Source organism: Pteronotus mesoamericanus, unplaced genomic scaffold (genome assembly GCF_021234165.1).
Source record: "Pteronotus mesoamericanus isolate MK-2021 breed Mesoamerican mustached bat unplaced genomic scaffold, CSHL_Meso_final contig_90, whole genome shotgun sequence".
NCBI lineage: Eukaryota > Metazoa > Chordata > Mammalia > Chiroptera > Mormoopidae > Pteronotus > Pteronotus mesoamericanus.
This window is the reverse complement of record NW_026555277.1, coordinates 22,716,713-22,740,008: the sequence shown is the minus strand read 5'-3', so window position 1 is coordinate 22,740,008 and position 23,296 is coordinate 22,716,713. Positions and strand designations below refer to the sequence as shown.

Sequence of the window (23,296 nt, the reverse complement as noted above, 5' to 3'; positions counted from 1 at the left end):
CCTGGGCGCCGGTGGAAGCGGGATGCATTGGCCCCGGTGCCCACGAACTCGCTGAGATTGCAGGCCGGGTGACGGGAGGAGAAGCCGAGCGACCTGACCGCGGGACGAAGCGGTCGTGCCGCGGTGTCTGGGCGGGTGGACCAGGAGCCCGCAGGCAGCGGCCGGGCTCGGGACTGTGCAGCAGATGAAGCCCAGGACAACGGTTGTTTCCGAGGTCCGGGAAGGGTTTGTCGCGCTCTTTGCACCACTCGCTCCACTCTCCTCGCTCGCACCCTGCTGCTGCTCGCTCGCACTCTGTTCGGCTGTTAGTACTTACAGTACACGTAGGAGGTGAAGGGGTGAGACTTTACCTGGACAGGGATGCGACCGAAGCTTCCCATCTACACGAGTAGAGGTTTCCTGTTCTTGGGGGGGTTGGTGTGTGTTTGTGAACTTCATAAGCTTTCAGTTCCCGGCGTTCCTGATTTTAGTGGATGCCAAGGTCTTGGAGACCTGACACTGTAGTGGTTCTTTTTCGTACAGCATTTTCCTTCGAGTATATTACAGGATCTGTGGCTTGAGAACTAGTGAACTTCAAACACAACCTCTTTCTTTACATAAAATATTGTGTAATAGTTTCTTTTGCTTATTTACATTTTTTTAAAATGTTGCATTAGGAACTTTTGCATCCCTTCACAAGTAAGGGAAAAAAACGACTCCGAAATTTTAGAACCTATGCAGAGGAAGAGGCTTTATGCCAGTATTTGGAAGAGTAAGGTCGTGTGACCTTTATGACATGGCTTTTGTTTGTGTTAATGGAATGATTCATTGCCATTCTGATTATGTTTTCTAGAGATAAAGCAGATGCAATATGGCAGAGGGGAAAAGGATAGGAAGTCAAAAATTGCTTCATTCAGGGGAAAAAAAAAGAATATTCAAGTAACAAATCCAGTTATTTGGAAAGATACTCAAGATAAAGACTAAAGTTGCCTTCTGGGTAAAGTATTTGGTCGGCCTTATAAAATTGTATCACTTAAGGAGAAAGCAGTGTGTTCTGTGGATGGGGGCGGTTTTGTCAAGTAACGGTAGTGTTTAAAAATAACTGTTTATGATAATATTTGATGGACCTTTAACTGGGGGAAAAATCAACTTTGGGAATGATTTTCTATTTGGACAAGGCATTTACTGCTGCAGTCTCTAATTAGAGTTTTGGATGAAACTCAAGCTTTGTTAAAACCTATGTTATGGAGCAGCAGAACAAAAAGCATGTAAAATTCTCTATCTTTGTGGCTTTACACACACACACACACACACACACACACACTCTACACTAGCCCCACAGATAATTTGCATAAAAAATGCAATCACTTGAATGCAGAGAATATTTAAGAGGATAGTAAAAATTCAATATCTGGGAAAGGTCTATATTAATTGGCAATTTTCTTTCTTTCTTTAATCCCTGCCTCTGAAAATATTAAATGATTTTCTAGGAATCAACTTAGTTTGATATACTTATTTGGACAGGCAAAAGGATCAGCTCCTTTTGTATTCATTTCGTTTTAGGGAGGCCCCTAATGAAAGTGCTCATGATCAGTTCTGTGTTCCCACTGATTTTCGAGTGGTCCTTATGGGGATAGATATCTATGAGCTATGAAGCTGCTTTGCCATCTCTGAAATGATCAGGGAAAGAAAATGCTTCGACCACATCATTGCAGTCTTGTAGTGCTGCCAATCAGAAGAAGCTCATAGGTCAGTTTTGCTGTGCAAATAGAAATACTTTTCCATCAGTAGTTGATCTTGAGAAATAGCTCATTTTTGGTTCTGAATTTTATCATTTTCAGCCTTTGATCACAGAACTGTGCTGTCACTAATGATGAATATTGATTTATGGCTTTTTTGTTGAAGGTGCTTACATGGTCTTTATTCTACTACCTTTACACAATTTTAATCAGCATTTTATGAGGTGAGCTGGGACAGGAACTTCTGGTTTTGTCTGATAAAGTGGAAGAAGTTCAAGTTGCTCATGGTAAGATCTAAGCTACTATCACCTGTCTCACGATATGATAAGAATGGGTTAGGTTCTGTGTGCATTAAACAGGTACTGCTTACTCACTGCTCCTTAGTACTTCTTTCCTACTCATCGTCTGTGGACCCGTTACTATTATTTGACTGTGACAATTGAATCATATGACTGCCATAATTTCTGTACACAGAAGAATGGCTTTTATAAACATGACGGAGGACATGCAGGCAGAAATATAATATGACAGAGTGATGGAGTCTGTTTATTGATCTCTAAATGATTGTGCATAATTCAGCTAATCAATTCATTCCATCACTGTTCTGTCTCACCATGCAATCACACAATTAAAATATGAGTTTCATGATACAAACAGCTAATAACCCAGTACACATTATTATAGAAGAAAAATAAACCTGTTTTTCCTTCCCTTATTTGAAGTAGTCTGCTGTGAAGGTGTCATTTCCTTGACACATCGATGGCTAATTTGGAGTTGTGATGCTTGTTATGTAAATAGGCCATATGTTGAATTTCTACAGAAGTTTATGCATTCACTGATGTGGTATTGGACAGGATCCTCTAAGTACCACACCTAAGAAAATTAGTTTGTGAAGATGATTTCTCTTTACTATTTATATCATTTCCATTACTTTTGTTTAATAGTATTACCTAATAAAATATTCTTGAATATGATGGTGTCATCTGTCCTTACATCACATAAATCTTGAGTGCTGACACAAGCTCCTTATTCACTACGCACCTGTTTAACGGACTTTTCTTAGTGGACTTCCTGCTATTGGGCTCAAAGGCCTCCTCCCTGATGGCAAACTTTTCATATTCTCTGCTAAGCCTTTTCCTTTCACAATGAAAAGACTTTCCTTTTCTTGATAGCCTTAGCATTCTCTTCATCACCCAGACTTGAGACCTAGGAACCATCCCTGACTCCTCTCCCTTTCATCCCCTCAGTAAAACTAGCCATCCATTTAACTGGAATAGTTAACTCTTCCTTTGTGACAGTTTCTCTGAGCCAGCCCCCACTTTTCTTTGTAGTCCTCATTTTCCCCCGGTAGCCCCCAGCCGCCACAGTGTTCTAGGATGAATATAGTCTTCGTGCCTCCTGGTCTTTCTGTAACCAAGTTTTCCCCCTTCTGCGCACTTCTGCCACATGGACCTTCCTAAAACTCTTCTCCTTAGAACTCTCCTCCAAGGATTGTCTCACAGGAAGCCTGGGTTAAAGTCAGGTTTATCTGATTCTAAAGCTAGTGCTGTTTCCACACGTTAAAATACTTTCCATGCCCCCTCCCAATTGCCTTTGGCATGAAGTCATACCTCTCAACCTGGCTTAATGTACCTCCCTGTCTTGCCAAAGTTTAACTATCCAACTTTATTTTATACTTTTCTCCACCATGAACCTTTATTCTGACTAATTGGATCTCCCTGCCCTTCAAAAACAACTTTGTACTCTTTTGTTCATGATCTACCTTTTAGAATGCCTTTCCTTTTTTCTCCGACCTAACCACAAGGTCAAGTCCACCTGCCCTATTCATATAACCTTTGTGGGCTTCCTCCTCTTCTGTCCTTTTGCCTGCATCTTTGTTTTTAGACCTTCAGATGCTCTTTTATACTATTGTGTGCTTAAATCTTGCTTTCCCAACTAGATTGCAAGTTCCCTGAGGGCACTGATGTATCTTGTATGCTATGTTTGAATCATTTACAGGCCTTTGGACATAGCAAGCACTTGACAAGTATACATGGAGCATCAATCAACCAGAAGAATGACTTTTTTTTAATAGTGGGCTTTGATATTGCCAGCGTACTGCTCACCCCTATGTCGCCAGAGCCTAGCTTACAGCTTGACACCTAGTAATGACCTCAATAAATATTTGTTAACATAGAAATTAATGTAGACATTGGATCAAGGGGACAGACAGGCATTTGAAGGAGATATTTGTCAAGGAGTTTTTCCCATTTCAGTGGTTCTCATTAGCCTCTTTATTCATCAGCTGTGAGCATTCCGAGGCCTGGCATATTCCAGAGTTGAGATAATGATTGAAGCTGGTAGTTGTGAGTTAGAATTAAGGAGGTTGTTGTTATTTTAAGGGAGAGTGATGGGTCCCATTAGTGAGCAAAAATAAAAGCATGCTGGCCTTACGCCAGTATTTTATGTAAAAGACAATTAGACTTGAGTTATTAGTTATATAAAAGTTCAGCTAATCGGCCCTAAGATCCCAGACTGTATTGCAGGGCTACCCAACCTTTTCATTTAAAAGCTTCCTTGTAATTTTTTTATATATTACAGATGGGGGATCCATCTGAGGATGAAGTTGAGGTAGGGAAGAGATGCCACACCCATCCTATTGTATTCAAGACAAAATCCAATTCTTTAAACTTAAAATAAGACTCATTTTGTACAATGCACTGTTTCTGCCAAGAGGGAGTTTATAGTCAAGCAGGAGTAATAACATGTATTCCAGAAACAAAGGTCTAAGAGAGCTCAGAAGGGGAAGTTTCCTTCTTGGGGTGGGTGGGGGCTGCCTCGAGTGATAATTGTTTGAGCTGATTATTGAAAGGATTTGGGTAAGACTTCAATAGCTATTACTGGAAATAAAGAGTAGAAGGGCTGGGGGCGGTGCCCGGGAGGCACCCAGGATTTTTTGACTCTAATATCAGTAGTATGCCAGGGCTCTCCTGGGCATTGGTGGTCTGCAGTGTTCAATAATGAGACTTGAAGGATATACGGACACCTGCAATAATTACTTTTGGTGCCAAGTGCTGAACTGACCATGACATAAAGCACAAAATAAATCTTTTAAGCAATATAACCAGTGCATTCCTGGGTAGCATCCAACTTGATCAGAATGCTCAGAAAGGCCTCCTGCATTATGGAAACACCACTGAAGGCTGAAACTTTTATGGTAATGTAAATAGGGAATGTCTGCCTGATTTTGCTCCCAAAGAGCCAGTCGTCTATGGGACACTGCCCAGGGTACTCAGCAGAGCTTAATAAACGGGGAAACATACTGGTATGTAGAACCCCAGTTCTGATTCTGTAGAACTACCCACCATGGACTGTAGAACTAGAACCAATGGGTATAAGTTTCAGGGAGACAGATATAGGGTCAGTGTAAAGAAAGTAGTGCTGTTCTGGATTATGGGCTGCACTATTTCATTAGATGGCAAGCCTCTCATGGCTAAATTCATTCAAGCATAGGCAATGCCATAGGCAATGTCTCATTTAAATACACGCTTTACCTCCTTTCTTTCTCAAAGCAGTGCTTTGAAGTATGTATGTATGCTAATTACGCCCATTTTACTGAAGAGCAATACTAGGCTAGGAGGCTGGGTTAGGAGTATGCTATAGCCAAGTAAGTTGTAGAACAGGTATTAAGCCCATGCAGTATGAGGGAAGAGACTGAATATGTACTGGATGAAGAAATGATACAAACATTCAAGGGCCCTTCTTAACATAGGATTGATTCTTCCATTCTCCTTAGGGGTCTAGATGCTAATTGTTGCAAAGCACTAATTCATTTTCAGCACACCCAGTTCCTAGAAAATCAGAACAAAGAGAATACGATTATCATCATCATCATGATAGCCAACTTTCTGATCATCTCACTTAAACTTCACATGATCTTGCAATGTAGGGATTATGTACCCCTTTAAAAAGGGGATGCTGAAACTCAGGGAAGTCATATAACTTGATTGAATCTGCAGAGTTGGTAAGTGGCAGATGAATCTGTTTGGTGTCTGACCCCCGCTCCCAGCTCTTTTCTTACCCTACCCTGTGAGGTAATGCATGATGACACTGAGAATATTTACCTGTCAGTTCAACACTGGACACCAACCAATCAGAGAGGCCAGTAGCTATAAAGAGCCACTGTGGCTCTCCCAGGTGATGACTCTCACCTGAGGTGATGTTTAAGGGAAATTCAAAGGTGTGTGAAAGGATTGGTAATATTCTAAGACTGCAGATCTGGAGCTCAGCTCCAGAAAGCTAGTGACTTCTTTCTACTATGTTCACCATTTATTTGATTGTATACATGATACATAGTATTATTAGAGAAAAAAATACCACTATCCTTCTTTTTTTCAGGGTCTCAACCAACCTTTTCTCTTGGCGCATGAGCATATATAAGTCTTTCTTGTTTTTTTATAAAAACAGAAGACAAGACAAACAAAATCCCCTTGGCACCTTCCCTCCGGGTCTGGTTATGTTCCATCTCATTCCCGGTCTGAGAAGACAGCTCCTTGAAAGACTGGTCCTCATGCAGTACCTGCTCTCCCCCACCTACTCTTTCTCTCCAACCTCCACAGTCTTGTCCTCTCATAATGGCCACCTCTGTCCTTCCAACCACCAGATCCATTGTCCAGGATTCTTCTAATTCTTGACCTGTGTTGGTATTAATGACCTCTCTCTGCCCCTTCAAAGTTTGCCCACCTGTTTTCTGAGTCATTCCTCTCTCTTGATTTTCCCCTGTTGTCCAGTGCTCTGTATGACTTCTCTGTGGGTTCCTCTCCTCCTCCCAACCTCAGCATCCCCTTGAGTTCACTCTTCAACCCTCTGCTTGCTCTTCACATTTGCCTTGAGGCGACTCACCTATGGTTTTCTTCTGCTACCAACTATATGCCACTCATTCCTTAATCTACAACTCCAACCTTGAGTTCTTCTGACCTCTGCTCCAGGTCAGAAGAAGACCAAATTTGTCCTCTTTTTCTTCTAAACTATACTGGTCTTAGGAAAAGGACCAGAATTTTCATAATATAAGTTTAAATTCAGCAAGTTGAAAACTCCACTTTCACACCCAACACATTCCTTTTGTGTTCTTTTAATTAAAGGGACCCATTTCACCAAGTTTAAAATCTGGGAGTTGCTTTAGATTCCTTGCTCTTCCTCAATCCCTATATTTCATTGATCACCAAGCCCGGTAGAAAGTATCTTCTCGAACTATCTTGAATCTGCCCTCACCTCTCTAGACTGGCGCTACCAAGAGCCACACCTGTGTCTCTGAAGTCTCCATCCTGCCATTAATCCTTCCCAGTCACTGTGGTGGTTCAGGCCCTCGTCGCTCCTCTGGAGCATTACTGCAGTAGCCCCGGAACTGGTCTCTCTGCCTTCTGCCTGGCCAGCCTCCAATCCACTCCCCACACTGCTGCCTCTCTAAAAGCAAATTTGATCACGACTCTCTGCTGCTTAAAATCCTTCAGCAGAGTCACTGCTTCTCCAGGATAAAAATCTAAGCTTCCTAGCACAGTACAAAAGCTCCTTTGTGATCTGGGCTCTCCCTTCGGGTGTGTATCAAAGTCTTCTCTAATGATCCTCATTCCCACTGTCTACCCCTGCCTATAGCTTCCCTACTAAAGGACGGGAGTTGTTCAGGAAAGAAATAAGAGGAGGGATGGGAACATAGAACTGTGCTGACAGTGCCATGGCCACTAGCTCGATCTGGCTATTGAGCCCTTGAAATAAGGCTAGTCCAACTGAGATACACTGTAAATGTAAAATATACCATGGGTTTAAAGACTTTACGTGAAAAAAATAATGTAACATATCTTAATAGCAATTTAATATTGATTACATGTTGAAACAATAATATCTTAGATATAGTGGATTAAATAAAATATATTATTAAAATTAATTCACATGTTTCTTTCTACTTTTTTCAAAAATATGACTACAAGAGTATTTTAAATTACCTGTGTGGCTCAGCTTATAGTTCCATTGGACAGCATTGTTATAGAACTTCTCTTCACTGTCAGGAGATGCATCCTACAGAAGCCAAGCCCATGAGCTTTTTGAATGATTAAGTCAGCCCTACAGGTATAGAGAAACAGCAATTGCTCAGTTTCTTAAATCCACAGATATAAAGTGCTTTAGATAAGATTCAGAATCAGAGAGACAGATGTGAAAGCAACAGCCAGGAGTCATGCATACAACGCTCACAGTACTGAAGTCACGATCATCTGTCTCCCCAATCACTGTGAGGATAGGGAAGCAGGGATACTCGTTTGCTAGAGGAAGGATTTGAGACAGAAGGCGCAAGGAAGGGCAAGTGGAGTCACATTCCGTGGAAGGCTCCTACCTGTGAGGTACCAGGCAGAGGGCCAAGAGCCACGCCTGTGTCTCTGAAGTCTCCATCCTGCCATTAATCCTTCCCAGTGGGCTAAGCCCCAGCTCCCCCACTGTCTAGCTGTAGGATCCTGAGCAAGTTAGTAAATCAACAGATCTTGAGCCTCAATAGTACGTACATCCCACAGCCATTGTGTATCAAACAAAATGACATGCGAAACAGCTGAAGTGCTGCACAGAAGTTAAGAATGCCTGACGATGCTGAGGGCCGTGTTCTGTACATCGGTTGGCCCCAAAGGCTTTGAGGACAGGCACATAGGCTGTCAGAAAGGCCCAGAAGATGACATGGTGTGCCCCACAAGATATGTGGAGCTTTATGTTTTCACAGTGGAAAGCCAACCAGTGACAGGAAATGAGAGCGTATTGTTTTGGAGCAGGAGGGAGAAAGCTGGAGGTGAGGGGAAGAAACCATGACTATCAGGGGAAGGGTTCAGCAGGATCAGATTCCAGTGAAGTCTGATAGGCAGCGTGACTCAGCACGTTCTCCCCGAGTAGTTTGCGTACAGGGTTCTGCTGAACCTTGCTTCTGAGAAGAATCCCCCTGACCAGCAGTTGTTTTTCCTTGCTTTTACATGTTAGGCATTAGTATAAGATTCTGTTAAAGGGAAAGATTCTTGTACTAAAAAGAAAAGTATGAAAGTCAAACATCTATAGAAAATGGCCCGAGAAAGTGGTGACCTCCATGGTGAGATTATTTTCCCCCCACTTGCAGGGTCTGGGACCAGTGTAGGCCCCACGCAGGAGGCTCCAGCTCCCTTAGTGACTGTCCATCCATCCGACTGGTTGTGCAGTTTGTCTTGCCCAGACAATGCAGCTACGAAGCCATCACTCAGCCTCACTCTTGGGTAACCAAAGTTTCACTTTGTGCCCCAGCGTCCATTTTGTCTCCCACATTTCCAAGTCCCTCTGAGTTCTTGTTTAGGAATCCCAAATTGCTTTGGGTAAGTGTGCCACTATCTGTCTCCAAGCCGTCTTAGGACAGTAGTCTTCCTTCTGAGCTAGAAGGTCTAGGGTGAGTCCTTGCTACTCTCTTCCAGGCTCCTTCAAGCCTACCAGCAAGGGGCAGGAAACTCAGTTAGTTTAATTGGTATTTGTGGAATTGAATAGCTTGCCTGGATACTGGGCATTCCCTGGCTCTAGACCCCTGACACCAAACACTGCCTGCTAACTGGCTGCCCCACCGGTCTCTAGATCCCATTTGTACCATATGTGCAACTTGGGAAGAAATTGGGAAGGCAAGAATGGGCTGATATTTTTCTAAATTGTGATACATCCACTTCTTTGTCCCCTGTGGGAAGGATAGTATTATGTGTTGATAAAAAAAAAAAAGGTGGCTGCCTTTATGATGTGATTTCAGAATCTATACTATTCTAAAGGCCACTTCAAATATCAACAGTTTCACTTTCCTGCTCTCTAATATGGGAAAGCTTATGTTATGAAAACTTCGGTCCTTTTCTTAAGACCAATCCAGTTTAGAAGAAAAAGAGGACAAATTTGGTACTTGAATGACCTGGTTTTGACTCATGTAATTGGCTGACTTATATGAACTTGAGCAAATTATTTAATCTTCCTGAACCTCAGTTTTGTTCCTGTATGATGTGAAACTAACTCCTACTTGTTTTGTTATGATATTGTTATGACTGAATAAAACAAGATAGGAAGTGCCCAGCAGCAGAGCCTAGGCTGCAAATGCTATGGAAGTGGTAACTTAGACGTGTGCTCCTTAGAATGAATAATTTTATAGACCCTTCCCTGAGACTGATACAGAAGAAAATAAGGAGTCTGGGTTTAGGGGCACAGATTTTACCCATCCAAAGGTAAGAAGGACCAGAAGGAAGTTACCTTCGCATTTTGCTTAAGGCCAGTCTTATCTGGTGGTTTGCATTTGTGAAAATATTCATCTGGGATTATGAATACAGCGTGAGGCCATGGAACAAAGGCATGTTTACATCTTCTGCCAGGATAATGTAAAACTAAACAAAGCAAGTTTTTAAATCTCTGAATAGTCAGGTACACCGCCATCAAAATAAACTTTTATTTCTATTCTTTGCTGACAAATTACAAATAAAGGAAGCCACTAAAATAACCTGAAAAGGAAGATTCAGATACAAATTAGACACGGGGGACAGATTTCACACTTATTTTGTTGGAGCCATTCTTTCTCTAACTGTGGGTGTTTGGAAAGTTCTTTTGTTGTAGCTTTTGTTGCTTACAAGAAGGGAGAGAAAGCTTTAGTATACTAAGGAAGAATGGTTTTGATTGGAGGCAATATTGTTCTCAGTGTGGGCTGACTTCATATATTACAGTGATTGCTAATGCATAACCGAGAAAACCCATTTATTGAAGTGTCATAAACAGCGGTGAGATAGTCTGATCTGACATACTGCCACTTCTGATCAACGAGTATTTTTCAGAGAAACGTGGGCAGTCCTATAATTTGTAAAGGGGAAAGTGGAAGGTGCAATGCTGGCAACTGCGACTGCTAATGTCCTGATCTGGAAGGTCTTTGTCCTTCCTCATTTATGTGCCCGGTGAAGTCTGAATGGTGGACTAGATTCAGTACATGTGCTGGCTGCCAGCGACTTCCCCCACTGAACCACCGTGGCCTCAGTACTGTGCCATATTAAAATTGTGAACACGCAAGGAGAAAATGTAAATCTACTGCCTCAAAAATTAAAAATAAAAGCTTTAAAAAGATTATTTAGTGCTGGTTTGTGGCATTGAATATGTAAACTCAATTTATTGTTCTGGTAGTCCCAGAGCAAGAATGCTTTCAGCAGAAATGGATGATATCAACTAAGGTTACCATGACAACATTAATTTATAATTGCCAAACTTTGGTAGGATTTCAATTCTGGACTCTTCTGGATTGCATTTCAATTTACAACTATTTCTCATTTATTAAGGCAAAGCATATTCAGAAATTGTTTCCATAAGTGTACTAAGGGTGTCTTCATGAAAGTCACTGATATGAAATGAGAAGCATAGAATGTGGGCATTGGAAAGGGATAGTGGATGCCATGGGCTAAGATTCCCCCCGAAAATGCAAAATCCTTTCCACAGAGTCCCAGTCAGCCAGCTGCCATTTGAACCCTGTCAGGGACCAGGAGTTCATAATTTTATGATGCTGAAGAATTCTGCTAACAATAGTCTGTAGGACTCCTAGATCTTAAACCTCTTTAGATGTGGACTTTGTCTCATTTTTGGGTTGACCAATATTCATTATCAAGCACAGGAGGACAAAAATTTTGAAATCTGATTTCCTGTAACTTCCTTGTCTTTTCTTCCATCGTCCTTTGGGGTGCCACAGAACAGACATGCACCTTCTGTGTGGTGGCGCTCCAAATATTTGACCGTTGCTATGGTAGTCCTATTCAAAGTCTTCTCTTTTCAGACTTACCTGGTCCAGTTCTTTCAACAGATTTCCCACCTGGCAATTAACACTCCCAGTCACTAGCCACTCTGCCTGTGCCATTCTAAAGTGAGGCAATCTGAACGCCACTCCCGAGTTCTCCGAGCAGTAAAAAACCCAAGGCTGTTGTGAGGGCCCTTGCTCAGGGCACTCTTCTTTTATTAATCCAGTCAAATATTGTGTTGCCCTCCATTTTAATCAGGGGCAGCACATTGTTACTTTATATCCAAAATCAAATAAAACCTCCAAGTCTTTTTCTTACCACCCCAAGTCTCCCTTATTTTCTCCTTGTGCAGTTAATTGTGTGAACCTTATCCTTGTTACGTTTTGTCTCCTTTTGTCAAATCATTTTTCCTATCAAGCCATTTCTAAAATCTAATTTTAATAATTCAATCCACAGTTACACATTTGAGAATGGTACTTTCTCTGCCGTTGACAAAATGTTGGTCACAACACGGGCCACAGATAGAATCCTTTGACTTTCTAGAGGAAACTTCTTGACATCGATATGTGAATTTTGTTCGTTTTTTAAAAAACTAGTTTGACGATCCTTTACTTGTGTTTATTTTCTTGTCTCCAGGTTGTCTAAGAGGATATAGTGAGGAAAGATTTAATCAAATGCCTTAGTTCATAGAGAGCAGAGCAGGCTGACAGCTGTTGGGGAGTTGGGGTAGGGAAGGGCGGGGTGGGAGGGTAGAAGGATTGAGCAAAAAGAGGAAAAAAGGAGAAAAGACTCGTGGTCACGGACAACAGCGTGACGATTGCCTGGTTGGGGGTGGGGGAGGTGAGGAGGGCATAGGCGGGATAAACGGTGATGGATGGAGACATGATTTGAGGTAGTGAACACACAGTACAGTGGCCAGCTGATGTGTTGTGGAATTGTGCACCTGAAATCTGTATAACTTTCTTAACTAGTGTCAATAAAAAAAGGAGAAAAAAGTCTTAGTGAAGCTCTCATTGTTGATCCTCTTATTGCCAATCATAGATCCTCTACTATGACGTGAAATGAGATTAATTGGGAGTAACTTAGATTGCATTAATGTTTGTTGTGACACATTTACTGAAAAGCATATCTAAATCACCTGATTTTTAAGTTATTTAAAAATAATTGTATAAAAATAAATGCATATCTCACCTATCATTTCGATTCACGTGAACTTGTTTGGTTCAAAAGAACTGCTTTTCGTCCATCGTTCGGTTGTCTTCATGGAAGCGTCGCTCTGAAAACGGGCGGGCGCGATGACAGGAAAGCGCTCCTCCGGTGCTACTCCCACCCCTCATTATGTCCGCACCTCCAGGGACAGACAGTCCCCAGGCGGAGGCATGTCCAAGCAGTGTGCTGGCGTCCATGTAAATAGCTCCGTGACAGTATCACTAACATGACCATGACAGAATGTGCTGATGGCACCGTGTCACTAATGGATGTGTTTTCTCTAAATGGAAAATTCTCTGTGATTTTAAAAGAACATTTTTTTTTCCTTCACACAAAGTCTTTGACTTTTTATATTAATATCAACTGTCTGTCGTATATACATATGGTGCTTTTTGTACTATAGTTTATTGTATTCATGTGCCAAATAGGTTTTTTCATTCTTTTACTTTGGACTCAATGGGAAAAATAAATAAATTAAAAGAATAGTAGCACTGAGAAATTTAAATTCATAGTAAGTCAAAGAATAAACTATCACTTCATAAAAGCACTAATATTTGTGCAGTACTTTATATTTCATGAAGTAGTCTCACACATTTTCTTGTTTGAAAACAAAATTTTCCAGTTGTAAAAATAATGCATACTCATTGAATTTGGAAAAGATACTGAATAGGATAAAAATAATTAAAAGTCAGCTAAAATTTCACCACCCAGAAACTATCCTTGTTAGTGTCTGGCACGTATTCCTTCCAGATATACATGTATGTGTGTTGTAAGTTTGTGCACGTGTGTCCATTTGTGTGTGTTTAAACTGGCCTCACGGTGAACATAGGCCATCTGTACTGAAGAATCAGTGTCAAATAGTGGTTAAAAGTGCTTTGTAATCAAACACTTTGAGATTCCAATCCTGCCTATGCTACTTACGCAGTGACTGTAGATCACTTAAATTATCAAAACTTCAGTTTCTACTTCTATAAAATGGTGATAATAACCACATGCATCTAGAAGGTTTATTGTAAGAATAATATTATGCAGGCAAAGTATATAGCATGCTGCATAGCTCATAGTAAATGCTCAGTAAATGTGAGCTACTATTATTATATGGGTTTTCTTGTCTGTTTTCCTCACTTAAGTTCTAGGGTAGCAATTTCCCTTGTCATAAAATATGATTTGAAAAATATTTGGAATGACTGCATACATTTCAATATATTACTGTACCCTAATGTAATCATTTCCCTGTGCTTACACCATTTCCAGCTCCTTGCTATCATAAAGAGCACGGCAGTTAATATCCTTACATTATTTTTGTGCATAGACAACAGATTCAAAATGAATTACTAATGGCATTTTATGAGAGGCAGAAAAAAACTAACAATACTTTAGTGTCTACTAATGTAGCAGGGTATTTGGTAGGTTTTTTACAGCAGAATTCTCGTTTAATTCTCCCACAACTCTACTGAGGTAAATCTGTTACCCCCATTTTTCAGATGAAAGGCTCTGAGGAGAGATAAGCAGATTGGCCAAGGTCACAGACAGTGGTGGTAGAAATGGTATTTGGAGCCAGCTGTCTGATTCAAAGCTTATGCTTTTCCACTCTGGCATGGAGTCCATGCCTATCTTTTTAAGGCTGGAGGAATGAATAGTTACCATTGTGCTTTTTTACAAAATGTCATTTGGTGCCACGTAAAAGATAGGACACTTGGCCGGGACTCTTGGCTTACTCAGTATAGTACCTCTTGTGTGCGTATGTTCTTATATGTTTTGGAATCGAGCCTCATTAAAATAAGGTGTTAACCAAAGGAAATAAAACATGATGAAAGCAAACATCAGGGAAGAAAATATTTATTTAGTCAATCATACAAAAGTCATCTTTGTTTCTGTTGTATGGACTAAGCCAGAATTACTTATCTCCCTAAGAATTAGAGAATTTCACGTAAGTCAATATAAAATTAAACAGTAATAACAGCCAGAGTAAATTGATGCTGTCAAAAGAAATTGTAAGTTTCACTACTTTTGTGTTAGGGGTCAAAAGGATAAACCTTTAGCCTTAGCTGTAAGATGATACACCAGTAAAGAGCTGTAATAATTGCTATAGGTCTAAGGATAGGTATAGGGGAGACATAAAGTGTACTGGGAGTAACCCCCAAAGAATTATTTGGTGAACTGACAGATTGTCTTTAAAAAATCAGCCATTCAGAACATTTATCTTGGCAGCTCTCAAATCTGACTTACAGCATATCATATGACAATCAATTTTGTAGGAAAAGTGAATAATTAATATGAAGATGATGGGAGAGGAAGAGCCCATCAGTACATAACACAGTTTCTCAGAACAAGGAACAATGGACGATATCTTTTAATAGGGTAATGCTGGTTTGTCATTTTATAGGTTTTAGTTCTTAGTAAATATGAAAGAAAAAAAACCCTAGTGTGGCCCTGACCAGTGTGGCTCAGTTGCTGGGTGACGTGATTGGGCAACGGACTGCAAGGCAAAAGGCCACCAGTTCAATCCCAGTCGGGGCGCACGCTTGGGTTGTGGGTTTGGTCCCGGGGCACATGCAAGAGGAATCAGTGTTTCTCTCTCACATCGATATTTTTTTTCCCTTCTCTCCCTCCCTTCTCCTCTCTCTAAAAGTAAATAAATAAGTTTTTTTTTTTTAAAAATCTGGTATGTAATATTTCATATCCAAGAGGTACTCTGTTGCACAGTTTGTAACCAACTATTGTCTAGTCAGCTTTCTTTGGTTATTGAGTTCTTGAACTTTTACAGCCATTGAGCTTATGTATTCTTGCCTTTGAATTGTTCTAGTTTTCTTCAGTCATTTTAATTCCGGCAAGGGAGGGATATTGTCATTCATAGCCCAATAACTAAAAAAGTTTTGGATCTTGGTAGGACATGACCGCCAACTTGACCTGTTGAGAGTATGGCCCCCATGGCAGCGTTGCAGGTGGGGAGGGCCCGGCAGGTTAAATTTGGGCTCTCCACACAACTAGTGAGTAATTAGAACTGAGAGCAGAGAATTGGATATGAATCTGCAGCTTGGATTCCAGATGAGGCTCCATTGCTTAGTCTAACGCTGGGCAGTGCTTTGCTATCTCTGAGCCTCAGCTCCCTCAGCTCTCTCATGGAGACAGTGACGATGGCATCGTCAAAGGTCATATGGAGGAGTAAAAGTATTGAGCAAACCAGTTGGCTAACTCAAAAGTGCTTTTATGATTAGTTTTTAATTAATGTGCTTTTATGATCAGTTATTAATTAATGGCCGTAGGTTATCCCTCTTGAGGAGAAGCCGATTTACCACTTAAAATGTTGTCAAATGAATAATGGGAATAATTTTAAAATATATATATGTAAAAATACACCACCCCTAGAGCTAACCTCACCAGGCTCTCCTAACTCTTTGCTTATACTTTATCCAGAGATAATGGGGCAGGCGCTTTCTCTGCCCAGGAAACCCCTGGCTAGCTTCAAGCCTCTCAGAGCTCTCTCCCATAGCTGGTCCTCTGATGAGGGAGGGAGCCCCTTGGCATCAACAGGTGGTTCTTTTGAACATAGTCAAGACCCTTATAAAAATAGGCATTATGTTGTTCTAAGACAGAAGCAAAACTTGTATATTTGATGCATTATTGTAGCTTTCAATAAAAAAGATCTCCCAAAAAAGACTATCACGTAGAGAAACATTCTAAAGAGACTGAATTATAAAAATTTAACGGAAACTCTTTGATTATTAAAGTAATCATTTTGTTGGAGAGGAGAAGGAAAGAGAACCAGAAGTTAGGAATTTAACACGGCGTGGCATCCATGGAAGCTTTTCGGAAGTCTCTCTTAGTTTTTGCCCCCAGACCTGGCTATGTCAGCAAGGGCTCAGAAACTACGTCTGAGCCCAGCTGCAAGGCTGTAACTCCCCAGCCTGGGACAGCACTCACTCCCTTTCCCTGGGCTGCTATGAGCTAACCTCCCTGCCTTTTACTGCCTCCCACGCAGTTGTTTTCTCTCCATCGGAAGAGGACAGAATTTGTTCACTGCCACCCTAGCTTGGGCCATTTTAGGCAAGCCTCCATGATCACTCAGCAGTAAGGAGCCAACGGACGACCAAGGTCCCAGGACTCCTTGAGGATGCTAGCTGGGAGCGGCTAAATCTCATTTTTGACTCATTTTCTAAAATTTATTTCTCCTACACTGGAAACTATTCTGAATTTCCATCATTTGCTCTGGTACCACATTTCATTCAGCTCATTTCTTCACCAACTATTTCTTGAGGGTCTGCTCTGTCCTAGGCACTGTGAGAGGAGCAAAGAGTAATCAGACATTGAAAAGGAGAGAACATTGCCTACCTTTAATAGAAAGCAAGATACGCCTCCAGAGTTGGGAGGAGGGAGATGTTAAATTTGTAATGATTTTTTTTTTTTTGCTGTACTTTTTACAATAAATGGTACTACATAAAAATCTATACCAGTATTCATTTATGTAGCAAATCCCTTTATAATGAAAATTCCTGTTATCTGTGATTCGGGCAAGCATCATTAGAACACAATTCCAATACAAAAGACTGGACAGTCCCTTGGAGTGAGGTAAAATGGGATTTGACCTATGTATCAAGCTTTTCATGGTTTTGATATTTTTCATTTTGATATGTCAACAAATACCTGACTTGATATTAAAGCCAGTTAAATCAATATTTCTTGCTGTAGTCAAGGTACGGCAACACATATCCAAGGGCAACTTATCCCCAACAGCCATATTGTGTTGAGTACATATATTTTATCACAAACCTCACTGATTGAACTACCTTTGGCTGAATAGGATGAGAATATCAACATAGCTACCATTAAAAATAAAAGCCAGAGAATCTATAATCGTGTTCCTCACCCCTCATTTAAGCAATCTCAGGATTTATTTTGCTCACTTTTGTCATACGGAATGACAATATGGAAAAGATCTTGACCGTGGTAGCTGTGCTCCCGTGGGTCTGCTTTAACCCTTCTTTCAACTCCCGTCCCAGCCAGAGGCTGTCTGAACACAGAGCAGCATAGTAGCGGGTGCAAGCGAATCCAGGCGTCTCAGGCTGTGGGAATTTAATAATTGTGATGGAATGGGGAATGGGCTAGAGCCTATTCCTACTTACTCTTTTGCTGAACTTTCAAGTGTTAGAAGGTTTCTGAAAGTTACCTGTCAAAAACTCATTTGTTTCTATAAACAAATGGCCTGAAGCATCAATTTATAAACGCCATCAAATTTATTTACTGTTATCAAAAAAAACCTAATGTCTCTTCCCTGTGTACTGTGAATAGAAGAGTGGTTATCATTTATTGGGCCCTTACTCTGTGCTAAGCACTTACAATATCTCATCTCTAATAGGCAAAATGATGCTTAAAGGCATGTATTATTATTTCCATTTTATGTGCAACCTGGGCTGCTGAGTAACTTATGTGAAGATACCAAACTAGAAAGGGTACAGACTGGGATTTGAACCCAAGTTTGTTGGTTCCAAAGCCTCTAAAGTTTTTACATCGGGCCATCTTCCATAATATATCATAAGATTGGAAAACAATTGTTTCAAATTGTTAAAGCATCACATGTTTATTATAGGAAGTTTGGTAAGCAGAGAAAATTATAAAAAAGAAAAGGATCACATGTAATTCTTCACCCCAGATATAATCACTACTAAAATTTTAATTTTTTTCTTTCTAGTCTTAAGCAAACTCTTGATTTATATATCCCGGAGAGTATTGTTCCTCAGAACTGTCATCTTTGAAATATATGCATGTACTCCAATAATGTTGCCATTATCATTGCCAAATGCTTAAAACATTTTTGGAATTTCTTTCAGAGCTAATTTAGGAACTAAATTCTCTATAGACTCCCATGCACAAGGTACTTCAATAGAGACACAGCAGAGACAGTACATACATGCATTACCTGAATACCTATCAAAATACATTTTTATATCTTCTACCATTTCATGTCTTCTAAAATTATTTGCTGCAAATTTTTAACCATCTGTAAGGAATACCATCATTTTGCCTCTCCAAGAACCATAAACATCTTGTGCTGACTTCTACTGTGGTAGGAGATGGAATTTATCAAAATGCTACTTACTCCATGTCAGAGATTGATGGATATTTTGGGCCATGTTTAGAAGTCTTTATTAAAAATTAAATCTATACATGTTTAATATCTCATCTGACAACTCGTGTTATTTATGACATTGCCAACACAATATTTGCTTCATAGTTCATAAAAAAATCAGAAAATTGTTTTTGTCAAAAGTTTGAAAAACATATTTTAAAATCAATTTCTTTTTTAATGGAAGTATTATACTCACTGAATTATTCCCCTCTAAGGAGTTTCTGTGAAAGCAAATATAAGTGTGATGAACTGATCTGCAAATAAAGTGAGTAGCATCTTGTGTCAAAGTAAATGTTTCTCAAGGGTTCAGGCTGATGTGTACTCACATTCTCTCTCACTCACACACACACACACACACACACACACACACACACACGAAAAGATTGTTATCAAAATAGCCAGTAGGATACTTTATTAAGGTCAAGAAAGTCCTCTAGTTATATTCCAGCTGAGTTCTCATCTCTGAATTGTTGCATATAACGCCATTACTTTTAGAAAACAAATCTAACCTTCAACCCAAGCATCTAACTTGTTGTCTAGTTTCTGCCTTGTTTTTCCTAGACATTCTTATCTGTCCCATCATCTAGCATGTCACCCCTCCCCCAGACTATTGGGCATCTGGGACACCAGAACCCTGGATTAGGGGTTGGTACAGAATTTGGGGGGCCACTCCCAGGGTTCAGATTGGGCACATGGGCATGCACAGTTGTCCTCGGGGCTATACTCTTCTCTAGTCTTCTAATTGCTAAGATATTCTGTGCTAAGACTTCATCATGCTCACAGAGCTAATTACAAAGTGAAGACCAGGTCTTCCATTGACATCCTGGGCACCATTCACAATGCCTGGCACTGTGTTCAATGCTTTTTAGAAAAATGAAGGGTTACAATATATACCCTCAAAAATGGACTGTCAGGAGGAAAAGTTAGTCTGATCAAAAGTGTCAGAATAGAATTGTAGATTAAAACCTCAGGGTTTAAGAGCGTCTAGGTCAGCCCTCTCATTTAAAGATGAAATCCAAAGAGGCCAGCTGACTGGAGAAGGTCACCCAGAGAGCTGGTGCCGTAACCAGGCCCAGCACCCAGTGTTCGGAGGTCCTTTCCCATCCTTTCCAGTGCCCCTTCTTTGTCGTCCTTCCCAGTTGTTTCATGGAGGTTGATCTAACTCCGCAGGATCAGTTCTGGTTCAAATGTTCAACCAGAACATTTGAAGCCCCACATGGTGCTTGACAGAGCAGCTGATACTCAGGCATCCTCAGGGGACACTTGAAGCCATTGTTGACTTAGTGAGATATTGGTTGGCTTTCTCATAATCCTGGCACCTGTCCCTATGCCCACGTGGGGCTGTGCGGTTATATATTATAGGCTATCTCTGGAAAAAGGAATATTATAACAATAACAATGACAATACCTAACCCTTATTTGTAATAAATTCGGCAGGATAGCATTGTGGTTTAGAATCCAGGCTCTGGGGTATGTGGTCACAGGTAGAATCCCTGATCCACCATTTGCATTCTATACTTTGATGAGACAGGTGATTGGATCCTTAGGTGCCTCGTTTTCTACATCTGCAAGATGCCAATGGTAATAGTGCCTACCTCAGAGTATTGAAGAGTTAGCCTATTTGATGCTCTAGAATAATGTTAGGCACTGTCCAAGCAAGCAGCAAATATTATCTATTGCTGTTATTAAAATACCATTACTGTGTGCTAAATTCATTGCACAATTTATATATTATTCAATCTTCTCAACGACTCTGTGAGGACAGTGCTATTAACTTCCATGTACAATTGAGTAAACTGAGGCACAGAGAGGTTATTCTACCTACACAGCTATAGTCATGAATGAGGACAAATGCCCTGTCTGTCTGACTCCAGAACCTGTAGTTGGGTGTGGGTAGGATGGAAATGGGTGGTGTGGCTGCTAAATGTGAGATCTGACCTCCCAAATTTCCTTTTTCCTAGAGTGCTCCGGAACCCAGGCTGCTTTCCGCAATATCTCCGTGGATTCCCCGGTAAGTAGGGACAGTCCTTCCCTTCTCCATAGCCTCATCCGGTGCACATGGCCAGCTGCCCTTGCACCTGCAGCTGGCTCCCAGAGGCCTTGTCACAGCTTTCGTCTGCCTCCCAGGGTCTTCACACCAGAGTTCTTGTTTATAGGTGTATGGGCTGAAGTCACTTTAGTGGAGGTGGGGGGGGGGGCGGTGAGCACAAGGCACTTCTGCCTCACTTACATCCCCCTTCGCCACCTACATCAACATTTCTGTGGGTTTTCTAGGGTAGTTTTATGCATGAAAATACTTCAAAGTACCACGTAAAAACGTATTTTGCAGATGTCCTTGTGATTTAGAAAGGAATTACCGTTAAAAGCAGCCAGCTCTGGAGCCAGACTGCCTGGCTCTCCCTCCTGTCAGTGAGTGCCATTTTTGCTGTTGTTCCGTTGTTGCAGAGCTTGCTCCAGTGAACCTAGAAGTCTGACTTGCAGTCTTCAGCGCTCACTCAGGGTTGGGTGGGAATGGAAGGACAGAGGCATGTGAGCAAGACAACCTGGCTGGCTTTGCCTTCTGCTTCGGCTGCCTAGTAATTGGGCACTCCTATATGCCACCTGCTTCTCTGAGCCTCAGTTTCCTCCTCTCTGAGAGAGGGATAATTATACCATCTTACAGAGTTGTTGGGATGTTTGTAGTTCATCGATATAAAGTGAACTGTACAGATTGACTTTGAATTAAATGGTATTTATTGTTGTTATCAGTTACTGGTTTTTGAAGGGGTTCATCAATAACATTTGCTGGACAAGAACATGTTATTTTTGGTTCGTCATATTTTCCCTGAAATCTTTTTTTTATTTTTCCCCCAGTAGTTTTGCTTGTTTAATTTGCTTAGCAAGCCATATATTCATTGTGAAAAGATCATCTCTGGTTCAGACCCTGTCAAATGATTATAAATCTCAAATTGAGATAGTTCAGAATTAATGAGATCTCATTGCACCTGGATATTTCCATAAATGTTTAATATAAACCTGAATATTTTTCCATAACCCTGAAATTTTACTAGTAAGATGACTAACTTTTTGAAAAGAACCATTAATGTTTGTGGGAGTTGGTTGTTTTCCATGAATGGAATAGAATATTTTATTTCCTCATATCTGAAATCTGAGTCACCATGAAAACACTGTCTTTATTGTTGTTCAAAGAGAATTATTACAGACACTCCTGGTTGACCTTCTCCCCCCACCCTTCCCCACGCACAGAGACACACAGACACACACACGCACACTTCTTAGTTTTTCTTCCTGTTAGGCCACCGAAGAGTTACTATGTACATTTTGGCAGCCTTCTCCCATCAGACACGCAAGTGCACAATCAATTCCTGTTTTCTTGGAACATACCAAATAATCAGAAACTCTGATTATTCTGCTGGAAGGCAACAAACAGCTTGATGGAAAGAAATGCCGGTTGAAAACAATTCTGATCATATTTTTGTCAGGAGAATGAGATGCCTCCAGCTGTCTGTCACTAATCATATTAGAGGTGGAAAGCAGGAATGTTTTGGCCTGCAAAAGATTACTCTGATCGCATGTTGAAACACGACTTTTACTGGCTGCTTATCCCAGAACAGTTACATTGGACATCCATTCTGTAACTCACCTTTCTAGTTAGTAGTAGTCTCAAACATGTGAATACCCTGCAAGAATTTTCTAATTACAGTTCAAAGGCTTTTCTTTTCTCTTTTTATGCTCACTCTGCAGACATCACTGATTGCAATGATTTCTCCCTCAGCATAATCCTAATGCCAGCAGTTACAAAAGAATGATGAGATGGCAAATGAAACTCACAGTAACCGAAGAGGTGTCCGAATTCAATTAGGAAGAGGCCTCTCCCACGTGGATGCACGAGCCATATAAATCCATTTTAATCACGAGCTATGGTACTTATCTGGTCATGTTTATTTTGGATGCAAGTGCCAAAGCTGGATTTAGACCAGAACTCCAGATCTTTGAGCCCTAATGACTAATTTGGGTATCCATTGAATCCCTTAATTCATTTCTTAATTAGTTCTCGTAGAATTAGAGCTGCTTGGTTACAATCATTTTCATAAAATTTCCATAAATGAAAACAAATGTACATAGATTTCCCCCCTACAGTTCACACTTTTGCTCTGGTCTTAAAGAGCTATTCTTGTTGTTATCAGAATAATAACAACAATGCCAACAATGACAATGACAAATCTAACCGGTCACCAGACAGTACAGTAGAGTATGAACTGAAGCACCAGAGAGCTTGGTTCTGATTCCCAGCTCAGCTACTTAGAGCCATGGGACCTTGGTCAAGTTACTTGTTCCCTCTCTGTGCCTCAGCTTCCTTTTGAAAATGGGAAGAATAATCATACCTACTTCATAAGGCTGTTCTGAGGATTAAAACACCATTGTATATATGCACTGATATGCAGAAAACTCTATAATAAATGTTAGTTATTACG

The 23,296-nt window shown here is 40.7% G+C and overlaps 1 protein-coding gene across 7 annotated transcripts in view; it reads left to right on the top strand.

Annotated features, from left to right (window-relative positions):
- The window catches only part of SPATS2L (spermatogenesis associated serine rich 2 like), a 159,975-nt gene that overhangs the window by 1,401 nt on the left and 135,278 nt on the right, over nt 1-23,296 (top strand). For 3 of the 7 annotated variants that reach the window (XM_054585866.1, XM_054585864.1, XM_054585863.1), the window contains exon 2: nt 20,783-20,832. The exons of 1 other annotated variant lie outside the window; for it this stretch is intronic. Coding sequence is in view for 2 of the 6 variants with exons in the window: in XM_054585872.1 (XP_054441847.1) it covers nt 185-214; nt 20,783-20,832 (80 nt within the window). In the remaining 4 variants the exon portion in view is untranslated. Of the gene's footprint in view, nt 1-80; nt 215-20,782; nt 20,833-21,177; nt 21,231-23,296 lie in introns of those variants that run through there. 3 more of the 7 variants (XM_054585872.1, XM_054585862.1, XM_054585868.1) reach the window with 2 other exon arrangements.